Raw genomic sequence first — 23318 nt, 5'->3', positions numbered from 1 at the left:
TAATCTAGAGATGGGCAATTTTAAAAAAATCTATTAATTTAGAAATGGGCAATTTCAAACTTTCCAGAATCCTGCAACTTCTAGGTTCCACCCAGTGATGTCAGAACTGAGAGATACTGAGACTTGGTGTTAGCATCTCAATGGCTCCTGCTTCCCTGCTTATCAACACTGATTGACAGCTGGTCCCTGCAGCTCCAGAAAAGATATCCAGCCCTGTTGAGAGAAGACAAAGAGTGAACCTGCCATCCAGCTAAGGCCTCTTTCAAACTGAACATATACAGCCAAATTCACATAACTATCCATCTTTTCTACTTCTATATTGTATTGAGTGTCAGGTTCTGGATGTTTCCATAAAAATATTCTTAATATATTTGAATCTGGAGAATTGCCGATTCAATAAAATATAGCATTTCCCCCTCTTTTCCCCCCCTTGCCTACATTCTCTAAAGGAAAAAAGAGAAACATTAGCAATCTATCATATCTATCTATCTGTCTGTCTATCATATATAATAAACAGCATATATAATAAGCAGTGGCTTCCCTGCTCAGCCCCAACAAGCTATGCATCCATGGTGCCCGCACCAGCATCCCGAGAGAAGCAGAGAAGATCATCACTTGCAAGCTGCTTGAGTGGGGGGAAATGGGGTCGAGGAGAATGGCGAGACTCAGGGAGTAGGTCAGCTGGAGCTGGCTGACTCAGGGCTACTCAGAAGCCGCTCCCACTGCTGCCAGAAGTTTGGGTGCTTCAGGTTCAGATCGCTCCCTCCCTCCCTCACACACACAAACAGCGCTTGGTCGCTCGCTCTCCAAGCGCCCCCTGCACAGCCCTTCTGAGGAAAGGGCATGCACAGCTGGGCACATTTGGCTGCAGGAGGAGGCACAGCACAATGGGGTTGTTTTGTTTGCCGTGATGGTGCTTCGGGAGGGCAGGTGGACATCCGCAGCTGACAACTATAATGAATATGTCCACCTGTCCTCCCGAAGCACCACCTTAGCAAAGAAAACAACCCCATTCCTATGGATGCATAGCTTGTTGAGGCTTAGCAGGGAAGCTGCTGCTTGAGGGGGAGGGCGAGTAAGCTGCTAGCTCCTTCCCCACAGCCCTGCCATGCTTACCTGCCTTCCACGCTGCCTTCCCGGTGTCCTGATGGCCAGCTTGCGAAGATAGGCAAGTGGAAGCCCACGTGGAAGGCAGGCAAGCATGGCAGGACTTCAGAAAAGGGAGTAAGCTGCTAGCTCCTTCCCTGCAGCCCTGCCATGCTTGCCTGCCTTCCACGTGGGCTTCCACTTGCCTGCCTTCGCAAGCTAGCCACCGGGACGCTGGGAAAGCAGCGTGGAAGGCAGGCAAGCATGGCAGGGCTTCAAGCCATGGACCAGTTCGGGGGCGTGCCCAGCCAGCCATTGCTCCCGATTCGGCAAACCAGCCCCAATCTCCGCTACCTATTCACCCGAGCTGGTCCAAACCGGGTGCATTTCACCTCTGGTTATAGGGAAATTTTAAAATATACATGAATGATTTTAGATATAAAATTTAGGGTTTTAAAGTTAAGGTTAAGAATTTTGAATTTTGAAGTAATACATTGATTTTTGCTAGTATAGTCAATGACTTGTTGTTATTTTAACCATTCCATCATGTCCGACTCTTAGCAAATGCTCTCCATGCTACCCAATCAAGCACAGCTTCTTACAATTATTGAGTGTTCATCTTTGTATAAGCTTTGATGGTATCAAGCCAGCTTGTTTTTAGCTTGCCCCTTTCTTCTTGTTCCACTAACTATTCATAACGTCATTGATTTTTCAAATAAAATTGCATGCATGACAAGACCAAAGTAAATCAGACATAGTGATTTTGGTTTCTAATGATGTGTCTGCTTTTATATGATTCAGCATCTCTCTGTTGGTTGCTCTGGCTGCCCATGGTATACAGAATTATTTATGCCAGCACCACAGTTCAAAGGCATCAGTTCTTCTATGAGCCATTTTTAGTGTCCAACTCTCAGACTCATACATCATTATAGGGAAAACCATTGCTCTAACTATCCTATTTTTTGTATTTATATCAGTTTTTCTGTTTTTCCAGATCTTATTCATGTTAACCATTGCAGTGTGGTCTTAGGTTAGTCTGTGTTTGATTTCAGGAGTACAACTGCCAACGTGAACAATTTTTGATCCAAGGAGCATATAATTCTCAAATTAATTCAATTTCCTTCTTTTTGACTTTAAACATCTCATATCCATCTGAAGCTGTTGTCATTATCTTTGTTTTCCTGATGTTAAGATCCAAACCTACTTTTTTTACTTTTATCCTGATTTTCCAGATCATTTTTTTCTAGGTCTTCCTTATTTTCAGCCAATAGTGTTGTATCATCTGCATATCTCTAATTTTTTATTGTTCTTCCCCTAGTCTTCACTCCAACCTCAAGCAATCACAGGTCTAATTTTCACAGATTACTTCAGATTGAACAAAAAATGGTCATAAAATGCTTCCCTGTGTATCTCCCATACTGATGCTGAACCAATCTGTGGCACCATAGACTGTTCTCACTGTTGCCTCCTGATGAGTGTACAATGATCTGATAAGTCTGATCAGGTGGATTGGGACGCACAACGCCTATCATACCTTATTGTGTTCTTCACAGTCAAAAGCTTTTCTTAATTGATAAAACACATATATAGATCCTTTTGACAGTCATGTGCTTTTTCCATAATCCATCTAATATCTCGAGTGATGCGCCCCTTTCTGAAGCCAGCTTGTACATCAGGTAACTCTTGATTGATAATATTTTGTAGGCTCCATTTAATGATCTTTAACAGAAATTTTGCTTGCATGAGAAATCAATGCAATCTTGCAATAGTTGGAGCAGTTGCTGGTATCACTTTTCTTTACCAGTGGGATTAAAAAAATATTTTTTCCAGTCCTGAGGCCATTAACACATAGTCCATATCTCTTGACACAGGGCAGTGATGATGTTAAGTAGTACTGGTCTTAGTAATTCCACAGTTTCATCAATAACTGAGGCTTTCCAGTTTGGCAATTTTTCCATAGCCCATTCTACTTCTTTTTTCAAGATGTTCAAGATTATTAATTGAGTTGTCATCATTATCATCTTGAAAATCATCTTGATACACGAGCATGCGACCCCCCCCTTGCTCCCCCTGTTTTTGGCATGCGATGGCAAAAAGGTTAGCCATCACTCCACTAGGCAATCAACACCTTCATTCCATTCCACTAGTCCAAATTTGCCTACTATTCTTGAAACTTCTCCTTGGCCTACTTTTGCACTGAAATCGCCCATAGTATACAAAAGATCCTTTTTGATATTTGCTTGAGAGCACATTGAAGTTCACTGTAAAAAAGTTCAGTTTCATCATTCAAGTCTATAGTTGGAGCATAGATTTGTAGTATGGTGATGTTCAGTGGCTTGACTATTTGGATAGATAGTATGGAATCATTTTTGCTATGTAATTCTCAACACGTTTAGCTGCTTATTTGCTTACACAGAATGGAAATCCTTTACAATGGATATTGTTTCCAGAAAAAGAAACCCATAAACTAGTCTGATTTGAATTAACCACTCCCTGTGCAGTGTAACTCCCTGATACCAAGGATGTCTATATTCACTCTAATCATTTCTTGTTTTACAATTTTGAATTTCCCAAGGGATACGCCTCTAACATTCCATGATCCAATTTGATATAACGTTGTACAGTGTAGGCAACCTCTTTCATCATGGGCCACAGTCAATTGTTGTGCTTCCTGAAGGCTTACTTCCAACAACATCGTAAAAACTCTGACTACTAAAAGCTAGTTCTTGCTCTTCTCTAGTAGCTTTTAGACTGTCATCCAGCCTGGTATTCAATCTGAGTCATGTTGAATTATTACCATAAAGTGTTTGGGTGAGATTTTTTGCAGGATAGTTCACCACTGCTTTCCCTAACACTTCCTATTTTGGGAGGCTTGGGACTGGCATATGGTTGATACATCATCTGAGAAGAAAAGTAAGAATCAAATATAATCACTCAGCCTAAACATATTTCGTCCAGGCTGCCTTTAAATTGGTTCTTTATTATAATATTTTAATCTTTTTTTCCTTTATGTTTTGGCTTTAGGATCCTTTTACAGCCTTTCACCTTAACAAGACTCTAGTAAGGAAGCACATGGCATCACTTTTGATTGGGGAATTGGCACCTGATCAGCCCAGCTTTGAACCCAGTAAAAATGTAAGTTTGGAGACAGAAAATTGAGATAGTGGCTTATGGTGCTAAACTGCAAACTCTTAAATATTATAGGGCTTGACTCAAAGATCGCTTTTGTCATTAAAACTGATCTGTTATTAACGCCAGTAAAAGATTTTTACAAAGATATTCCTCAGTCTTTCTGCATTGCCCTTGTACTTCACTCCAATCTCTTGACATTCATAAAAAATGTAAAGGTCCATTTCCTTCAGTAGACTTTTAATTATAAACTGATCTCAGTATCTGCCACTCCATTCCATCCACTCCCCACCTCATTGCCCTGAAGCCTCACTTGATTCTTCCCAAAGATATCCAAAGGATATCTTCACTATCACTCACACTCAGCCTTTGTTATTTATTTATTTGTCATAACAGCATACATAAGCATGAAGCAACTATATAACATATAAGCATATATATGAGTATAAGCATGTAATAACTATATAAATTGGATATAATGAAAGGAAATAGTAGGACAGGAACGGTAGGCACATTTGTGCTCTTATGCACGCCCCTTATAGACCTCTTAGGAATGGGGTGAGGTCAATAGTAGACAGTTTTTGGTTAAAGATTTGGGGATTTTGAGAAGAGACCACAGAGTCAGGTAGTGTGTTCCAAGTATTAATAACTCTCTTACTGAAGTCATATTTTCTGCAATCAAGATTGAAGCGGTTAACATTAAGTTTAAATCTATTGTTTGCTCTTGTATTGTTGTGATTGAAGCTGAAGTAATTTTCAACAGGAAGGACATTGCAATAGATGATTCTATGAGTTAAACATAGGTCCTGTCGAAGGCGGCGGAGAGGCCTCCTCTCATCTTTCTGTCTGCTTCCACTAAGCAAGCAGGACTCGAATCTACAGGTGAGAATAACATGGAGAGAACCCTGTTTGGTTCTTTAGGCTCCACAAATTCAAACTGAACCCAAAAAACCCCACAAGATGAGGCTTCTGTCATTTCAATAAGACATATCCAGGTAGTGTCTAATGTAGAGTGAATATATAATTTTATCCTTTTCATCCTCCGGATGTAGAGCAAACTCTTTTTATGTCCCATCAGATGATTTTCCATCTGATTTTGCCAAACAAGATCCAAGGTACTTTTTAAAATGCAGCTGACAATAAGATTGGGCAGGTGAGCTCAGTTCTTTCAAGCTGCCTTCTTCAGCCTCCACGTAATCAATCCCAGCCCGTCTTCTCAAGATTATTAAGCAGGTGGGTTCAATACAGCCTCAGAAAGTCTGGAGAAAATGGTTTCTCTGGATCCTTTTCAGTCAGGTTTCAGACCTGGGCACAGCACTGAAACAGCATTGATCATGCTTGGGAATGAACTGTGATGGGACTTCTAGCCAATGGGTATCTAATGACGTAACCCAGGGGTGAAATACTACCGGTTAGCTCTGGTTGGGGCAAACCGGTAGTGATAAAAACTACTGGTTCGGGCGAACCAGTAGTAAAAAAGCTACCGGTTCGGGCGAACCGGTAGTTAGCTACTGGTTTGGTTGAACTGGTAGTTTAAAAAGCTACCAAAAAAAGCTACCGGTTCCACTGAACCGGTATTTCTGACGATCAGCTGTGCCGCGCAGTTTAGTTTTGCTACAAAGCAGGAAATACTGCTTTCAAGCGAAGCTAAATTGCGCGGCACAGCTAATCCCCCTCCTCACTGTTTTACTTACCTTCCCAAGCCTCCTTTTGGTGCGTACTGCGCATGTGCACGCATGCGCACAGCATGCATTTGGTGCACATTGGATATGTACACACAGCGTGTGTTGCGTGTGCATGAGTGTGCAGCACGCAGCTTAGCCAGCAAAACGGTAACAAACCGGTTCAGATTTCACCACTGATGTAACCAGATGAAAGTCATTGAATGGACTTTTAATCACTATAAAGTGATTAAAGTAGGTAAATAGAGACCAATAATAGTTCCATAAATATTTAATCAGAAATAATAATTAATATTAATTCATAATATCAATTACATATTTTATAACAGTAATAAAATAATACACTTAAGAACATATTAATGAATTTGGAATACATTACAAATGCACTATATAAATAAATTTAATGAACAAATATATTACAATAAATATATGAACAAAAATAGTGCTGAATAACACAACACTTGGTATTTTTTGAAAACTAATAATAGCAATAGCTATTAGATTTACATACTGCTTCATAGTGCTTTACAGACCTCTCTAAGTGGTTTACAGAGTCAGCATATTGCCCCCAACATTACCTATCTCAGAAGGATGGAAGGCTAAGTTAACCTTTGAGCCAGTCAAGATCGAACTGCTGTCTGTTAGCCTGCAATAATGCATTCTAACCACTGCACTATCTTCTTCTTTTTTTAAATTATATTTATTAAATTTTTCCAACATTTAAAACACAAAACACAAATTTACACTCATTACAACATATCCATATCAGTATCAATATCATCCATAACATTCGTATTTACATAAATACGATTTCTATGATTCACTATCCCATATTATACCATCATTTAAATTATAATATCTACAAACAGTATTATATAATTTTTATATATTATACTATATATCTATATCTATATCTATCTATCTATCTATCTATCTATCTATCTATCTATCTATCTATCTATCTATCTATACACTTTATACATCTTATGCGTTGATTTTACTCCTATTCTCAAGCCAGGTATACCATCTACTCCAAATTTGATAATACTCAGATTCTTCTCTCTCTTTCAATTCCATAGACAGCCTATCCATTTCTGCACACTCATATATTTTTCTTATTATCATTCGTTCTGAAGGAATATCTGCCTGTTTCCAATTCTGTGCAAAAATGATTCTTGTTGCCGTTAATATGGGTAATATTATGTGTTGAATTTTTTTATCCATTTTCCAATCTAAAATCCCCAAAAGGAATAATTCTGGCTTCAAGTCAACTTTTTGTTCGGTTATTTCTTCTAACCATTTTCTTATCTTTTGCTAATATTTCCTGGCCTTGGGACAGGTCCACCACATGTGGTAAAAAGCCCTCTGTTTATAACCTGTTTAAAATGGAAGAAGAAAATGTGAAGGAGACAATGATAAGTTGGGCTAGAAATTTTGGATACAGTATTGAATTAGACCATTGGGAATAATGAAGAGTGCACCACCTTCTAATGGCTTCTAATAACACTTTGATCACAAATTAGTATGTGCATTGGAGGAGTCTATAAATTGGTGACATTTTGTGGACACTCAAAGTTATATCAATCTGACATAAAATCATTTTATGATTTTATCACCAGTTATTTCTCTCTGTGTGTAAGTCAGTTTCTCCATTACAGGTAGACCTTGACTTACAACCACAATTGAGCCCAAAATTTCTGTTGCTAACATAGTTATTAAATGAATTTTGCTCCATTTTACAACCTTTCTTGCCATAGTTGTTAAGTTAATCACCGCAGTTGTTAAATTAGTAACATGGTTGTTAAGTGAATCTGGCTTCCCTATTGATTTTGCTTGTCAGAAAGTTGCAAAAGGTAATCACCTGATCCCAAGACACTGCAACCATCATAAATATGAGCTAGTTGCTAATTTTGATCACATGACCATGGGGATGCTGCAACAATCATAAGTCTGAAAAATGGTCAGTCACAAGTAACTCTGAATGATTGTTAAATGAATAATGAAGGATGATCCATATGTTCTAAGTATGGGTTGTAAATTGTCTGTCAGTCTATATATCTATATCTATATCTTCATTTACTTCCTTCCATGTTTAATATTGTTAAGAGTATTTATCAAATTTGGGTTCACACAGTTTTTCTCTTCATTCCTCTGTACAGTAGAGGAATGAAGAGAAAATGATAGTTTGGAAGGCAATTCCACCAAGAGGTCTTGATGTTAACTTGAGGCCACTAGCTAGCTATTCAGTATTCATAGAGTCAAAATCTCTGCAAGTTTGTTGTGTTGTTTTTCATAGAAATTATTAGTAGAAGATTTCCGAGAACTACTATCCACCGTTAAAATGATGGGACTCTTCGAGCCAAACAAAGTCTTCTTTTTCCTGTTCCTTCTGCATATTTTCCTACTGAATGCTGCTAGCTGGTTTGTCTTATGGTATTTTGGGACATCTATAACATCTGTTCTTATTGCCGCAGTGTTCGTGACCTTTGCTCAGGTAATTTTCTTGATTTTATTTTTAGCAAAATTACATTTTCCATTAGATGGGGTTTAGGTCTATCAACTAAATTAAAAGAAAATAATTTCTCTGTAAGGAAAATAGATATTCGGTTGTTATGAATAATTCAGAAGTTTGCTCTGAATTATTTGGAGGACAAAAGGTTGAGGAAAACTAAGCAAGTGAGTTGGTTCTATTTTGCCCAATAAATGACTCTTCCAACAATTTTATTTTATTCAAAAGGTTAAAATAACAAAATCTAAAAGAGAAAAAAGAAAAGAAAATTAAACAGAGACAAAACAAAATTAAACAAAAACATTAAACAAATGTGAATTTAAAAAAGGATAAAAACACATATTATTCTCCCTAGTTAAACACTGACAAAACTATTCCAACATAGCTTCCCCTCCTTACAAAGCAGGTCCAAAATTTATAAACTTCTACATCTATTTGCAGCCCAATTGACCTGTTATATCTTACATATATGAAAGAAAAATAGTTAGCAGTTTAAAAAATAGAAAAGTTCAAAGTTCAAAGCACCCTGTTAACAATCTGTTATTGTAATTTACTCACAGAAAATCTAACCGGGGTGTCAAACTCAAGGCCCGCAGGATGGATCTGGCCCATGGGATGCTTAGATCTGGCCCGCAAGGCTGGTTTGGAAATATAAAAGGACCGCCCTGCGGTGCCTCTGCTAGACAAAATGGGTTGCGAGAGGACCGTGCATGGCCCCAACGGCCCATTTTTGGCCGGGAGAGTGCTGCAGGAAGCCATAGAGGCCAAAAATGGGCCGCGGGGTGTGTGTGTGCTGCAGGAAGACTGGCTTGGACTGGATTACAATTATGTGGCCTAAAATAAGTGCCTGATCTGGATAGAAAACAAGCAACATCCTATGTTAATATTACAGTTTAATGGCAGATTTTACATACAGTAGGTCCATTTAATCTACAATCAATACTATCTATTCTGTATTCTATAATGTATCTATAATTGACAGCAATTTCTATTTACTATCCTGGAAATTTATCTCTGCTGTTAGATCTTGTATTATCATGCTTTTTATGCTATTGTATTTTTATTATTAGTTGAATTATAAAAATACAATAGTATAAATAGCTTTTCTGTCTGGAAAAGCAATTTACTATTAATCAATGGGGCATAAATTTAGAAATAAAAAGTTTAGTGGAATATGAAGAATAAGTAATAAATGTTTGCCAGTAATATCTGGTAGAAGAGATAGGAAAATGATTATAGTAAAGAACTGTGTAAAGAAAGAAGGGGGGGAAATGCATCTTGAGCCTGTGTCAAACACCCACCGTGGCCACACCCACCTGGTCATGCCCACCATGACCACGGCCAACCACAGCCACCACCACCCCAGCCCTCCAAGATCAAACACACCTCTGATGCAGTCCCCAATGAAATCAAGTTTGACACTCCTGGTCTACACGGTTTCTTATTTACCACAAATTCGCAAAATCATTATCTCTGAGTCCAGGATCAAATACCTTTGCTTGGTTTTTAATAGTGAAACCTTTCCTTTGATTTTTAATTGGGAATTTTCCCAACAATTACATCTCATTTCCAAAGTTCATAACTCTCGGTTGTAAGTAACTGCAATTGTTGAATAATTCTCCTTGACAACACAAAATTCCTCTTGCCAAGAAAGTCCAGTCCAACCTTGATCATATCCATTATCTAAGAATTTATTATATTTGTATTCTTTTCAATTTTTTCTTGAAAAGATTCAATCTATAATTTTCAAACTGAACACTTTCTTTTTCACAGACAGCAACAGATCAGATTCCAATTCCTCAAATTGGAAATCGGGCCCAGTTGTTATTTCCTGTCTTTGGATATCTTAAGTTTGCAAAACTGCTACTGACGCATCAAATATTTTTTATGTTTTCAAATAAAACCTATAAGTTAGAGAGCATTCTTTTTTCAGTTGCCTCCCAAATATTTTGTTTCCTTTTAGAGACATGAGAAATACAGGACAAGAGAAGTAAATAAATCATAACAGCTTCCACACAAGTGTCCCAACCCCCAACCCTTAAAGAAATGGAAATTTAAGAGATAAATATCAAGGCTGTTGTTTTTTTTAAAAAAGAAAAATACGAAAGGAACAAATTTTATAGCATAATAGCAATAGATTTACATATCGCTTTACAGTGCTTTACAGCTCTCTCTAAGCAGTTTAGAGAGACAGCATATTGCCCCAAAATCTGGGCCCTCATTTTTACCGACCTTGAAAGGATGGAAGGCTGAGTCAATCTTGAGCCAGTGAGACTCTAACTGCTGAACTGCTGGCAGCCGACAGTCAACAGAAGTAACCTGCAGTACTGCATTCTAACCACTGCGCCACCACCATAATCCTGTGTAAATATAAGTCCCACCATAACATTTTTATGGTTAAAAAAAGTTTAAAATTTAATAATAAACAATGAAAGAACAGATAAGAGTTGTAAAAGTCCAGCAAGGGATTATAAAATAGGCCAGAAGTCAACTAGTCATAAATGAAGAGATTGTAAAAGCTTCAAAAATTGCAATTAAAACCCTGGCATATGAAACATGAGCAGCTGAAGTAAAAAGGTGGCAAGAGACCAGACTTTCCAATCATTCCTTACCAAGAATTGCAGGCATCCGGGCTTCTTCTCCATTGGTGCCCAATCGTCTGAAGTTCATCTTAGGTCCTGCAGAAGCGTTGCACATGCGCAAGCACACCCCCGTGACTAACCAGTAGCAAACAAAATTGAAACCCACTACTGATATTTTCCCACTGTCTATCACAAAATACCAGATACGTTTGTGGGAAGTAGTTTATACCTATGATTATATTGTAGAAGCTTTCTTGTGCACATTCTGTTTGGAATGTTTCTTTGGGTGGCTGCCCCTTTGACTGAATAAAAAATCCTAGAATGAACTTTTATTTTAGGTATCCTAGAAATTCTTTCATAGCTATTACAGACACCATTGGATATAGTGGGAAAGCTCCAATCCAGGAGTTGTAGGAGTGATACAAAAGGTGATCCTTCTGTTGTGAATCATCCTTTTCTTTTAGTCTCAAGCAGGCTGGCTACAGCATGATTTGGGACATCTTTCAGTCTTCAGCACTCCAAAATGGAATCACCTTTTTCAGGAATTTGTGATGTGCCATTTAAAGGTAAGTAAGGTATATTGTTCTTAGAATTTTCCATGGAATTGAAGGGAAAGAATATGGAATATTGCAAATATACATAAAAATGTTTCATGAGTAAATATCAAGTGTGTTGTGTTATTTATAACAGAGGTGTCAGATGGGATTCTCATTTTCCCATTCCCACTCAAAGAAGACAGAGAGTTCTCTTATGTTAAATCAAACTATTTGTTTGTCTATCTCATTACTAACTGCAGACCAAGAATGGAATTTCACTTATAATAAATAAGATGAATGTGCAAATCAACTGAGAGCCAAATTTAAGATCTGAAAGTGGCAAGGCTTGATTCATATAGGACAGCAGTTCCCAACCTTCCTGGCTACATGGACTGGCATCGGCAGTGAGGAGGGAGGAGATGGTTTCACATGCCCAACCTAATCCCCTGCATGCCCAAATCAAGCTTTGCGCTCTCGCCCACCGCTTATGCGGCCCAGTTCCCAACAGGCCGCAGTCTGGTACCGGTCCACAGCCCAGGGATTGGGGACCCCTCCTATAGGAGATCAGAGATCAAGATCCATGTCAAATACATTCAAGAAAGTTGTGTTTTTGACTTGAATAGGAAAGCATCAAAATGCTTATAGCAATTGTTTCATTTGGGGTACAGAATAAAATGAAAATAACAGAGATAGTAGATACTCTACAACGACATCAAAACTGCAAAATTTGAGATGAATAGGTTGAAAGAATTCTATAGAATTGTGGTATAAAATGTGAGGTGTTCCTCTTCTACTGTTTTTAAGGCAGAAATAATAGGAATGAAAAAGGATAGCACAGTCTCTCCATTATCCAACAATATAGAGCAGTTATACTGAAGTAAAACAGAAAACACTCTAATCAAATTTAATAAAGTAGAAAAAGCAGGTTATGTGCTATTGTGACAACTTTTTTAAAAAAAAATGAAGAACATTGCTGTATAAGAAGGAGAGTCAGAGTCGGGGGGGCAAGTCAAGAGAGGAATCATCCTGGAGTCATTATGTTCCCACAAACAGTTCAAATCCAACCCCCCCTTGAATTCCATTAACTCTTATCCAGTGCCAATTTAATGCGGACCATTAGTTGATTAGATTATGTACAGGCAGGAGCAATAAAGCAATAAATGGAATTTAATGTGTGGTTCTAATTCTTCGTATGTAAGTTTCCATCCAAATTTCCATATCATCATTTTTTTCCTAATTTTTAAAGATGGTTTTTCCCATAAAGTTAATTTGATAGGGAAAAACAGTCAATTTTTTAAAGTAGACATTCCATTCCATGAGTTTCTAACTAATGTAATTGTTTCCAGAGGCATCAGAGTTTGTGTATATTTAGATCCTAATACTGTCCATCCAACCAAAGGTGCTGTATGTATATTCCAAGGTTGCCCAAATTGGAAAATTAACCCCAATTGTTAGCTTTCAGTATTTAATGCTTGACAATAGGTAAGCATGATAGTTCGAGATTCTAAAAACTGAATCCTCTCTTGTTAATTGGAAAGTGTAAAGAGATTCTCAAAATCAAACCCCATAGAAATTTTCTAAAGAAGGAATTTATTTCTGAAAATATTTTACGTATTTTTAAACTGGAATTCCTCTTAAAATATAAATTAATCTGGGGAATAACATACATTTTGAGAGCATTCACCTTTTTCCCAAAGGGTAAGGTTTAATGACCCCCATCTATTGATATCTGATGAAACATCCCTCCCACAATTTTATTTATATTACATGTTATATCTTTTGATATATATATTTAATGGATTTGGTATAAATATGGAATTGATATTTAATGAATGGGTAACTCAATTTTCACCTATTGGAATCAATTCTGATTTGGACAAGTTAATAGAATATTCTGCTATTTTGCATCAATACTAAAATAACAGTATGAGGTTTAAAAATAAACAAAAAAATGTGGGCATTTGTATTCAACTGAGTTATGTAGTACTCCATATATATTTCTATGTTGTCTACTAGCATTAGCCAAACATTATTAAATATCAATCATTAAATTGATTTTTAAATATTGATTGAAGTATTAATTAATGTAGGTACTAAAAAGCAAGGGTGAAAGTGGACATCCGTGTCTAGTTTCTCTAAATAGTGAAAAAGTGGGAGAAAATTTGTCATTAAAATTTACTTTAAATATCTTAATTAATTTTATAAATTCCAAGGGATTTTAAAATCTATTTAATAAAATAAACATGTATTGTTTGTATATTATATCAAAAGCTTTTCAGCATTTAATAATGAGATTACAAGTTGATCTTTATTTAAAGTCTGTTATATCTCCAATTAATACTATATTATAGAATAGAATAGAATAAAATTTTATTGGCCAAGTGTGATTGGACACACAAGGAATTTGTCTTGGTGCATATGCTCTCAGTGTACATAAAAGAAAAGATACGTTCATCAAGGTACAACATTTACAACACAATTGATGGTCAATATATCAATATAAATCATAAGAATTGCCAGCAACAAGTTATAGTCATACAGTCATAAGTGGAAAGAGATTGGTGATGGGAACTATGAGACGATTAATAGTAGTGCAGATTCAGTAAATAGTCTGACAGTGTTGATGGAATTATTTGTTTAGCAGAGTGATGGCCTTCGGGAAAAAACTGTTCTTGTGTCTAGTTGTTATGGTGTGCGGTGCTCTATAGTGTCGTTTTGAGGGTAGGAGTTGAAACAGTTTATGTCCAGGATGCGAGGAAACTGCAAATATTTTCACGGCCCTCTTCTTGATTTGTGCAGTATACAGGTCCTCAATGGAAGGCAGGTTGGTAGCAATTATTTTTTCTGCAGTTCTAATTATCCTCTGAAGTCTGTGTTTTTCTTGTTGGGTTGCAGAACCGAACCAGACAGTTATAGAGGTGCAAATGACAGCAAATGCAAATTATCTGCTGCATGCCTTATTAACTCTGCTTGATTGTTTTTAATAACTATTATTAAATAAAATAAATAGTAATCTATTTGCTAACATTGCAATTAAAATCTTTGTATCAACATTAGCAATGAAATCAGATGAAAATTAGCATACCAGATATTATCTTCACCTGTTTTTAGTATACCTGAAGATAAGCTGATTAAATGCCAGTGATAAAATTGCCTGATCAATAAGGCTGATTAAATACCAGTGACAAAGGAAGGAAAATACTGGACCCAAAGCTAACAGGGACTGTACCAGCGGTGGGTTGCTACCAGTTCTCCCTGAATCGGGCGAACTGGTAGCAGCAGCAGGAGGCTCATGAGCAAACTGGTAGCAACGAGTCGTGAAACCCACCCCTGGACCGTACTACACGTGAGTCAAAGAAAAATAAGAATAAAATGGTATGGAGGCAAGAAAAAACAAGACTGATTAAAAGAGAGACAGAGCAGAATAAATGTAGGTCTCTATTTTGTTTTCTGTTTCTCCCCACAGATGAATCTCTCTAAATACACAAATAGCAGAGCAGCATCTCTTCTAGTGCTTTGACAGGCAGGGTGTTGAAAGGTGATAAAACTCATTTGCCACTTACTCATGTTAATATCAGAGAACTCATTACAATACTCACATTCCTCCCAGTTTTGTCCATATATGCAATGAATGCTTGAGATTCTTCAAAGCTAGAAAGGGCACTTAATCTTCAAACTGTTTTGAACTTCTCCAAGATAATTCAGTCTCAGCTGATTCAACACCTCAAACTTATTTGAAATCTGATTCCAAGGTTCAATGGAATCTCCTCTATATTACCTCTTCAAAACCGAATACTGTGGTAGTAAACAGTCAAGTAAACTTTTAAAAGAGCCTGAATGTTTTCTTTCACTATTCCTCTACAGGGATTTTCAACTAATTGGTGGACTTTGCACCATTCCCAGCATCATGCTAAACCCAACTGTTTCCAGAAGGACCCAGATGTTTCATTTCATCCCTTTATTTTGTCATTAGGGGAACCTCTTTCTGTGGAGGTAAGAAGCAACTGCTTAGATGACAACAGATTTTACTAAACCCTGACCACTCTCCTTTCAGATCAGCGTTCAGAACAGAAACAGAAACTCCCCAGCCCTGCCTGATCCCCCACAGGCACTCCCCCGCCCCGATGCGACTGACATTGAACGGACCATGCCCAACCTCACCATGCCCACCCATTGGACTGTGGCCATACCCCGGCCACGCCCACCCGGTTCCCCAAGGGCAACCACAATGCTGATGCAGCTCTCAATGAAATTGAGTGTGACACCCCCAATCTAGTGTTTCTGCTAGCAAAAGGGACAGCTTTCTCTCCTGGCTAAAAAAAATAAATCTAAACTTAAGAATGTTCTTTCCATATTTATATTGCAGGAGTTAGTTCAAAATCTATCTCACTCTGCCATGTGTTTCTGCATCTGAAACTTTGAAAATAATGACTGCAATCTACTTTAACTACCCTGTTTCCCTGAAAATAAGACCCAACCGGAAAATAAGACCTAGCATGATTTTTCAGGATGCTCATAATATAAGCCCTACCCCCCCACCCAAATAAGCCCCAATTAAGGTTGTCAGCCAGATGGATGCATTTAGTGCCTTATTTCTCCCAAAATAAGACCTAATCAGAAAATAAACTCTAATGCATCTTTTGGAGCAAAAATTAATATAAGACCCGGTCTTATTTTTGGGGTAACACGGTACCACAGTTACAATCTATTCTTGTGACAGCTGAGTATTTATTTCACAGAGCAACTGAAAAGGATGTTATAGAAATGGAGCCTTAAATTATAATTACATAGTGAAAGTTATTTGTTTTTTTTTCATAACTTACTTTCTTTTACAGTTGGGTTTGCAGAAAAAGAAATACATGCCTTATAACTATCAGCACAAGTATTTTTTCTTCAGTGAGTATCCAATTTTTCCCCCTATCTTTTGCTAAGTGAAAATGAACTTTTTCTTTTGTAAAAAAACCAACTTTCACAAAAAAAGCTCTGGATCATCTTTGGACTCTTATGTTTTCCACCATGAGCACATGGACAGATTATATATGCATTCAATATAATCCCAGGCACAGTGCAGATTAATAACAACCCTTGTTATTAATGATAAGATAAAGAGGAGGAATGGAGAACAAGAGCAGTGGCAGCAACTACAGAACATTGCAGAAAATGAGAAGGAATTCTTTCCTTTCTCAGAACACACAGATTCCTATGAGTTTAACATACATATTTAAGGTGTAGGAAGGCATCCTGATTCTAAGTCCACATCTTCAAAAACAGATTATGCCTAAATAGTGCAAAGAGAGAAATGGCAAACCAGAGAGAGTACTTCACTTTCTGTTGTGACTGCTCAATTATTTGATGCTCTATAGCAGAGGTGTCAAACTCAAGGCCCAGGGGCCAGATGCAGCCCACAGGGTGTTTAGACCTGGCCCGAGGGCTCGCCTTGGAAACAGCAGTGCCTCTGCCAGTGAAAATGGAGCTGGCGAGGGCCACACGTGGCCTGCCCAGGCCCTATTTTTGGCTGTGACGGCCTTCTGCAGCCCACTGCCAGTGAAAACAAAGCCCAGACGGACCACATTTTCACTGGAAAAAGAACTGCAGGAGGCCATTGTGGCCAAAAATGGAGCCTTGATGAGTGACATCCAGCTGGTCACACCCACCTGACCATGCCCCTGGCCACACACACACATTGGCCCCCTAAGGTCAAACACAACCCTGATGTGGCCCTCAATGGAATTGAGTTTGACACCCCTGCTCTTTAGGCATGACTGAGGACCATCCATAAACAAATTAGAGTGGAAGAAAATTGCCATGGGAGAGAGACAGGAACATAATGGAGAAGATACTCCATCCTCTTCACTAGCAGTTGTTTTTCTTTTTGAAACTACTTTATTCATAAGAGCATAAATGATGCCTGCCTGATTGAACCCCTGGCTCATCAAGTTCAGCAGTCCATTCTCTCAATAACAAGCCAAGGCAGCCCACTGGTCTTCATTCAGACAGGCACATTGCCATCTAGGCTAATAGCCATTGACTTCCATGGATTGGTCCAACCCATTTTTGAAGCCAACCAAGCTAGTGGCCACCAGCACCAACTGTTACAGCAATTCAGAGGGGCCCTCTGTCATAATATTTTTTTTAAAACTGTCTCCAATTTGATTGACTCTTGAATCTGAGTCTCAAGAACTACAAAAGCCCTGGACTTTGAACAAGTGTTTTTGTTTTAAATCCTGTAAAGGTTAGGGAGATATTTTATTTTGAAAGAAACCCAATATATAAAAGTGAGATGTGAAATTTCTCTCACAAGTTTATATATGAGTGTTTTATATTGCTGCTACTTTATACTGTACACTATACTTTATACTTTATGTAGTATACTTTATATAGCATATTTTATATAGTATACTTTATATAGTATAGAGAGTACCTATAGAGTACCTGGAGGTCCAGCCGTTCTGAGGCTGATCGGACACTAGTTAGGTCTTTTTCGAAAACCTACCTAGTGGCACTGAGGGTGGTGAAGTGTTCCTACGTTTCCACCCTCATTGCGTCGGCAGATAACCGCCCGGCCGCCCTGTTTCGGGTGACCCGCTCTCTCCTACATCGGGGGGGCGGGATGACCCCTTGCAGGGACGTGCCGAGGAGTTTAGTGGTTATCTATACGATAAAATCGCTCAGCTTCGGGATAGTTTGGACCAAAATTGCGATGATCCGGATGAGATGACTGAGTTGATGCTGTTTGGGATGAGTTTGATTCTGTGGCTCTCGAGGACGTGGACAGGTTACTGGGGAGGTTACATGCCACTACATGTTTACTAGACCCGTGTCCCTCCTGGCTGGTGCTGGCCACTCAGGAGGTGACACGAGGCTGGCTCCGGGGAATTATAAATGCTTCTTTGTTGGAAGGGGTCTTTCCCGCCGCCTTGAAAGAGACGGTGGTGAGACCTCTCCTCAAGAAGCCTTCCCTGGACCCAGCTATTTTGGGTAATTATCGTCCAGTCTCCAACCTTCGCTTTGTGGTGAAGGTTGTAGAGAGTGTGGTGGCATGGCAGCTCCCCCGGTACCTGGATGAAGCTGTCTATCTAGACCCGTTCCAGTCCGGCTTCCGGTCCGGATATAGCATGGAGACAGCTTTGGTCGCGTTGGTGGATGACCTCTGGAGGGCCAGGGATAGGGGTTGTTCCTCTGCCCTGGTCCTGTTAGATCTCTCATCGGCTTTTGATACCATCGACCATGGTATCCTGCTGCACCAGTTGGAGAGTTTGGGAGTGGGAGGCACCGTTTATCGGTGGTTCTCCTCCTATCTCTCTGACCGATCGCAGACGGTGTTGACAGGAGGGCAGAGATCGACCGCAAGGCGCCTTACTTGTGGGGTGCCTCAGGGGTCGATTCTCTCACCTCTCCTGTTCAACATCTATATGAAACCGTTGTGCAAAGTCATCAGTGGCTTTGGGGTGAGTTACTAGCTGTACGCTGATGATACTCAGCTGTACTTTTCCACCCCGGGCCACCCCAACGAAGCTGTCGAAGTGCTGTCCCGGTGCCTGGAAGCCGTACGGGTCTGGATGGGGAGAAACAGACTCAGACTCAATCCATCCAAGACGGAGTGGCTGTGGATGCCGGCACCCCGGTACAGTCAGCTGCAACCGCAGCTGACTGTTGGGGGCGAATCATTGGCCCCAACAGAAAGGGTGCGCAACTTGGGCATTCTCCTGGATGGACGGCTGTCATTTGAAGATCAGTTGGCGGCCGTCTCCAGGAGAGCCTTTTACCAGGTCCGCCTGGTTTGCCAGTTGCGCCCCTTTCTTGACCGGGATGCCTTATGCATGATCACTCATGCTCTCGTCACTTCTCGTCTAGATTATTGCAATGCTCTCTACATGGGGCTACCCCTGAAGTGCACTCGGAGGCTCCAGTTAGTTCAGAATGCAGCTGCGCGGGTGATTGAGGGATCCACACGTTGCTCCCGGGTAACACCGCTCCTGCGCAGTCTGCACTGGCTACCTGTGGTCTTTCGGGTGCGTTTCAAGGTGTTGGTTACCACCTTTAAAGCGTTCCATGGCTTAGGGCCCGGGTACTTACGGGACCGTCTGCTGTTACCTTATGCCTCCCACCAACCCGTACGCTCACACAGAGAGGGTCTTCTCAGGGTGCCGTCCGCCAAGCAATGCCGGCTGGCGGCCCCCAGGGGAAGGGCCTTCTCTGTTGGAGCACCTACCCTCTGGAACGAACTTCCCCCCCGGTTTGCGCCAATTACCTGACCTTCGGACCTCTCGCCGTGAATTGAAAACGTATCTGTTTATCCAAGCGGGACTGGCTTGATTTTTAAATTTTAAAATTTTTGAATTTTTAATAATTTTAATGGGGGTATTTTAGTATGGGTCAATTCGACGGTTTTAATTCTTGGCCACTTATAGAATATGTATTTTAACTGTTGTTTTAATTTTGTATATTGAATTGTTTTAAGCTGGCTGTACACCGCCCTGAGTCCTTCGGGAGAAGGGCGGTATAAAAATCTTAATAATAATAATAATAATAATAATAATAATAATAATAATAATAATAATAATAATAATAATAATAATAATAATAATAATAATAATAATAATAGTATACTTTATACTATTGCTATTTCTATATTTACATTAATTACAATTATTGTAATGGTTTCAATTATTATACTCGATTACAATACCACATTCTATAGTACTATGTTTTCTTCTGATTCCAATATAAGAGAATATTTGTAGCTCAGGGTGGACTGTGGGGTCCTTGGACCTCTCTGAGGTCGGTAGTTTTCTTGCAGATGTTTCATTACCCCGCTATGTAACATCATCAGTGCTACAAAGTAGTGGGGTTTGCTCTCTTTATATGTACTAGTAGCTTGCCCTGTCTCTTGTTTTAGGTTTTATATTGTTGTAAGTTGCCCAGAGTTGTATTTTACAAGATGGGCAGCTGTGCCCCTTATAAATGAATACAGAAACACTTGAAAGCAGGTCTCACTTGATTAACTAGGGCTTGCTTCTAAATAAACTTAAGAAAGTATTGTCCACTTATCACCAGGAATAACATAACTTCTTTTAACTCATTCAAGTGTATTTTAGTCAATTGATTCTAATACAGCCAACACAAACAGTTTGAGTGGCACAATTCAGGCTGTGTATGAAGAGCCTGAAGATGTTTTGTGGTTTGATTTATTTTTGATGATGAGATTCCCAAGTACAATTATAATGTTTCCACAATGTTAAATACAAAACGTTTGAGGACTGTGACTGATGATTCCTGTTTCTATATATCTCCTTTGTGTTTAGAAAGGACAATTAATAGCTATATGCATCTTGTTTCCTTCTGCAGCATTGCCACTGCTTATAACACCAACTTTTCAAATTTTCTCATTGTACTTTATATTCCAACGCAAACTCTGGAGGGTGAGTATAGAAATAATCCATACCAAATATTAAAATAGTGAGATTCCCACCCACCCCCATGGAAAGTTTCTAGGTTTAGAATTTTAGTTCCTTAAGAGGGCATGAAAAGGCTAGACCCGTGATGGCGAACCTATGGCACGCGTGCCGTAAATGGCACATAGAGCCATCTCCCTGGGCACACGGAGCCATTAGCCATTGCTCTTCTGGGTTCTGGTGCGCTGGCCAATTGGTCTTGATGCGCGCAGGAGCGCCAGAAACCAAAAGAGCAGCCGCCTGGTGTGCATGCACGCACCGGGAAGATAATCTTCCAGTTTCCGGCATGTGCCTGCACAGTGGCCAGTTGGTCTTCATGCGCATCTGTGCACCAGAAATTGGAAGATCATCTTTCCAACACACACATGCCCACCGGGTGGCTGCTCTTTTGGTTTCTGGAGCTCCCGCACGCATGAAAACCAGGTGGCCAGTGCACCAGAACCCGGAAGAGCAAGGGGAGCAGAGTTGCCAACCAGGACGGGCAGGCTGGGGCTTTCCTTCCTCCCTATCCAAACAAGCTACTTGCGCAGCCCCAGCTCTCCAGCCTGCTGCACCGATGTGTGTCCATGGTCCAGAGCGCCTGGCCAGCTTGGGTGAACAGGACAGTGGGGCGTTTGCTGGCTGGGTGGCCGCCCGCCCCCCACAACTGCTCCTGCCACTGTGAGGGCGAGGGGGTGGCAGCGGTTCTTATGCTGCCGCTTCCAGCCGGGATGCTGAAGCAGCCAGGAGCAAAAGGAGGAGGGCTTGTCAGGGAGATGAGCTGCCCCATTAGGACCGGAGGACAGCACAGCATGGAGACGCCGCCGAGGGGTAAGATAAATGCTGGGCCAGCTGGAAAGTGGGAGAGCACAGCATGGAGACGCCGCTGAGGGATAAGTGGGGGGCTGTGCTGGCTTGTTCTTGGTGGTGGGTTGGGGGGGGGAACTTCATCCTGACCAGAGCTGGGTCAAAGCTTTTCCAACTGCTGGCCCCCAAGTCAAGCCCTGGGAATACCAGCACCCCTTACCTCCGAGGCCAGGAAGGGGCTCCAGCTTTCCAATAGAGGAAGGCAGCATTTCTCGCCCAACTTTCTCTCCCTGTCCAGGGCTATGGAACTGGGTCGTCAGTGGGGAGTCCCGCCACCCCGACAGGGACCAGGGGTAAATAGGGGTGGGCAGGGAAGTGCTAGGTTCCCCGAAAGGCAAGGTGGAACTGGTTCATGCACACCCGATAGCTGGTCTTTGCGTGCACATGCATGCCAGAAACTGGAAAACCAAGTGGCCGGTGCACATGCATGTGCCGGAAATTGGAATTTCATCTGCTTTTTTGGACTGGTGTGTGTGCATGCATTCCCTTTTCAGCAGTCAGTGCCGAAAAGGTTTGCCAACACTGGGCTAGATCATTTTAGGAGCATATAAAGTTGGTATGGAGATATTGTTAATAGAAAAGTCAATGCCACCCAATTCTAAAGTGCTTCCAGATGAACTATTGTTGGCTATTAAAAGGCCTTTTATTAGATGTTTGCCTAAGGAAACAAACATGTAGAAGGTATGATGGGGAAAGTTGGAGGCATAGAGTTAGACAATGACATCGGTTGAACTAAGAATGTATAAGAATTACAGTCCAGTTTTCTTAAGTAGTGATTTTGAGGATTTTAATTCAGAAATGATTTATGGTGCCTGGAATACAAATATAAAGTTACGGTTCATATTTCGTTTTTAAAAAAAGATCTAGGGCAGAGGTCAGCAACTTTAAACACTCAAACAGCCACTTGGACCAGTTTCCTACAGAAAAAAAACACACAGGGAGCCACCTGGGTGGGCGTGGCCAGCTCAATGTCACTCACTCCCACACAGTCACATGACCCCTAGTCATGCCTACCCAGCCACAAAACCATTCTCTATGTCTCTCTCCCTATCTCACCCTCTCTCACCCCTTTCTGTATCTGTCCCTCTCCCTTTCTCCCCCTCCTTTCCCCCATGTCTCTCTCCCTCCGTACTCTCTCCCTCTCTTCCCCTCTCTCACCCCCTCTCTACATATCACTCTGTGTGTCTCTATGTCTCTCTCTCTCTCTCTCTTTGTATGTGTGTGTGTCTCCCCCTCCCTTTGGGTGACCATCTTCCTCTTCCCCTCTCTTCTCGTAACCCCCTGGCTGGCTATGGCAAAGCCAGGAACATGTTCACACACGGGGAGACCCTCCTCAAGCGAGCGCCAAAGTGCAGCAAAGGCACGCGTGGGGTGGGCAGCTGCTTCTTAGAAGGGTCTTAGCAGAAGGCGGCTTCTCTCCTGCACTAATGATCCGGCCATTGCCTTGCCATGTCATCCCCCATCCCTGGCAGCTCTTCAGCTGAGCACGGAGG

The 23318-nt window shown here is 40.5% G+C and overlaps 1 protein-coding gene across 1 annotated transcript in view; it reads left to right on the top strand.

The window, feature by feature from the left end:
- The window catches only part of LOC131184372 (acyl-CoA (8-3)-desaturase-like), a 37599-nt gene that overhangs the window by 5081 nt on the left and 9200 nt on the right, over positions 1-23318 (top strand). The window contains exons 2-7 of the mRNA XM_058155570.1: positions 4111-4221; positions 8194-8391; positions 11453-11554; positions 15389-15517; positions 16360-16420; positions 20873-20946. Coding sequence (XP_058011553.1) covers positions 4159-4221; positions 8194-8391; positions 11453-11554; positions 15389-15517; positions 16360-16420; positions 20873-20946 — 627 coding nt within the window. The 5' untranslated portion in view covers positions 4111-4158. The remainder of the gene's footprint in view (positions 1-4110; positions 4222-8193; positions 8392-11452; positions 11555-15388; positions 15518-16359; positions 16421-20872; positions 20947-23318) is intronic.

This window comes from Ahaetulla prasina, chromosome 1 (genome assembly GCF_028640845.1).
Source record: "Ahaetulla prasina isolate Xishuangbanna chromosome 1, ASM2864084v1, whole genome shotgun sequence".
Classification (NCBI taxonomy): domain Eukaryota; kingdom Metazoa; phylum Chordata; class Lepidosauria; order Squamata; family Colubridae; genus Ahaetulla; species Ahaetulla prasina.
This window is presented reverse-complemented; position numbering and strand designations above follow the sequence as displayed.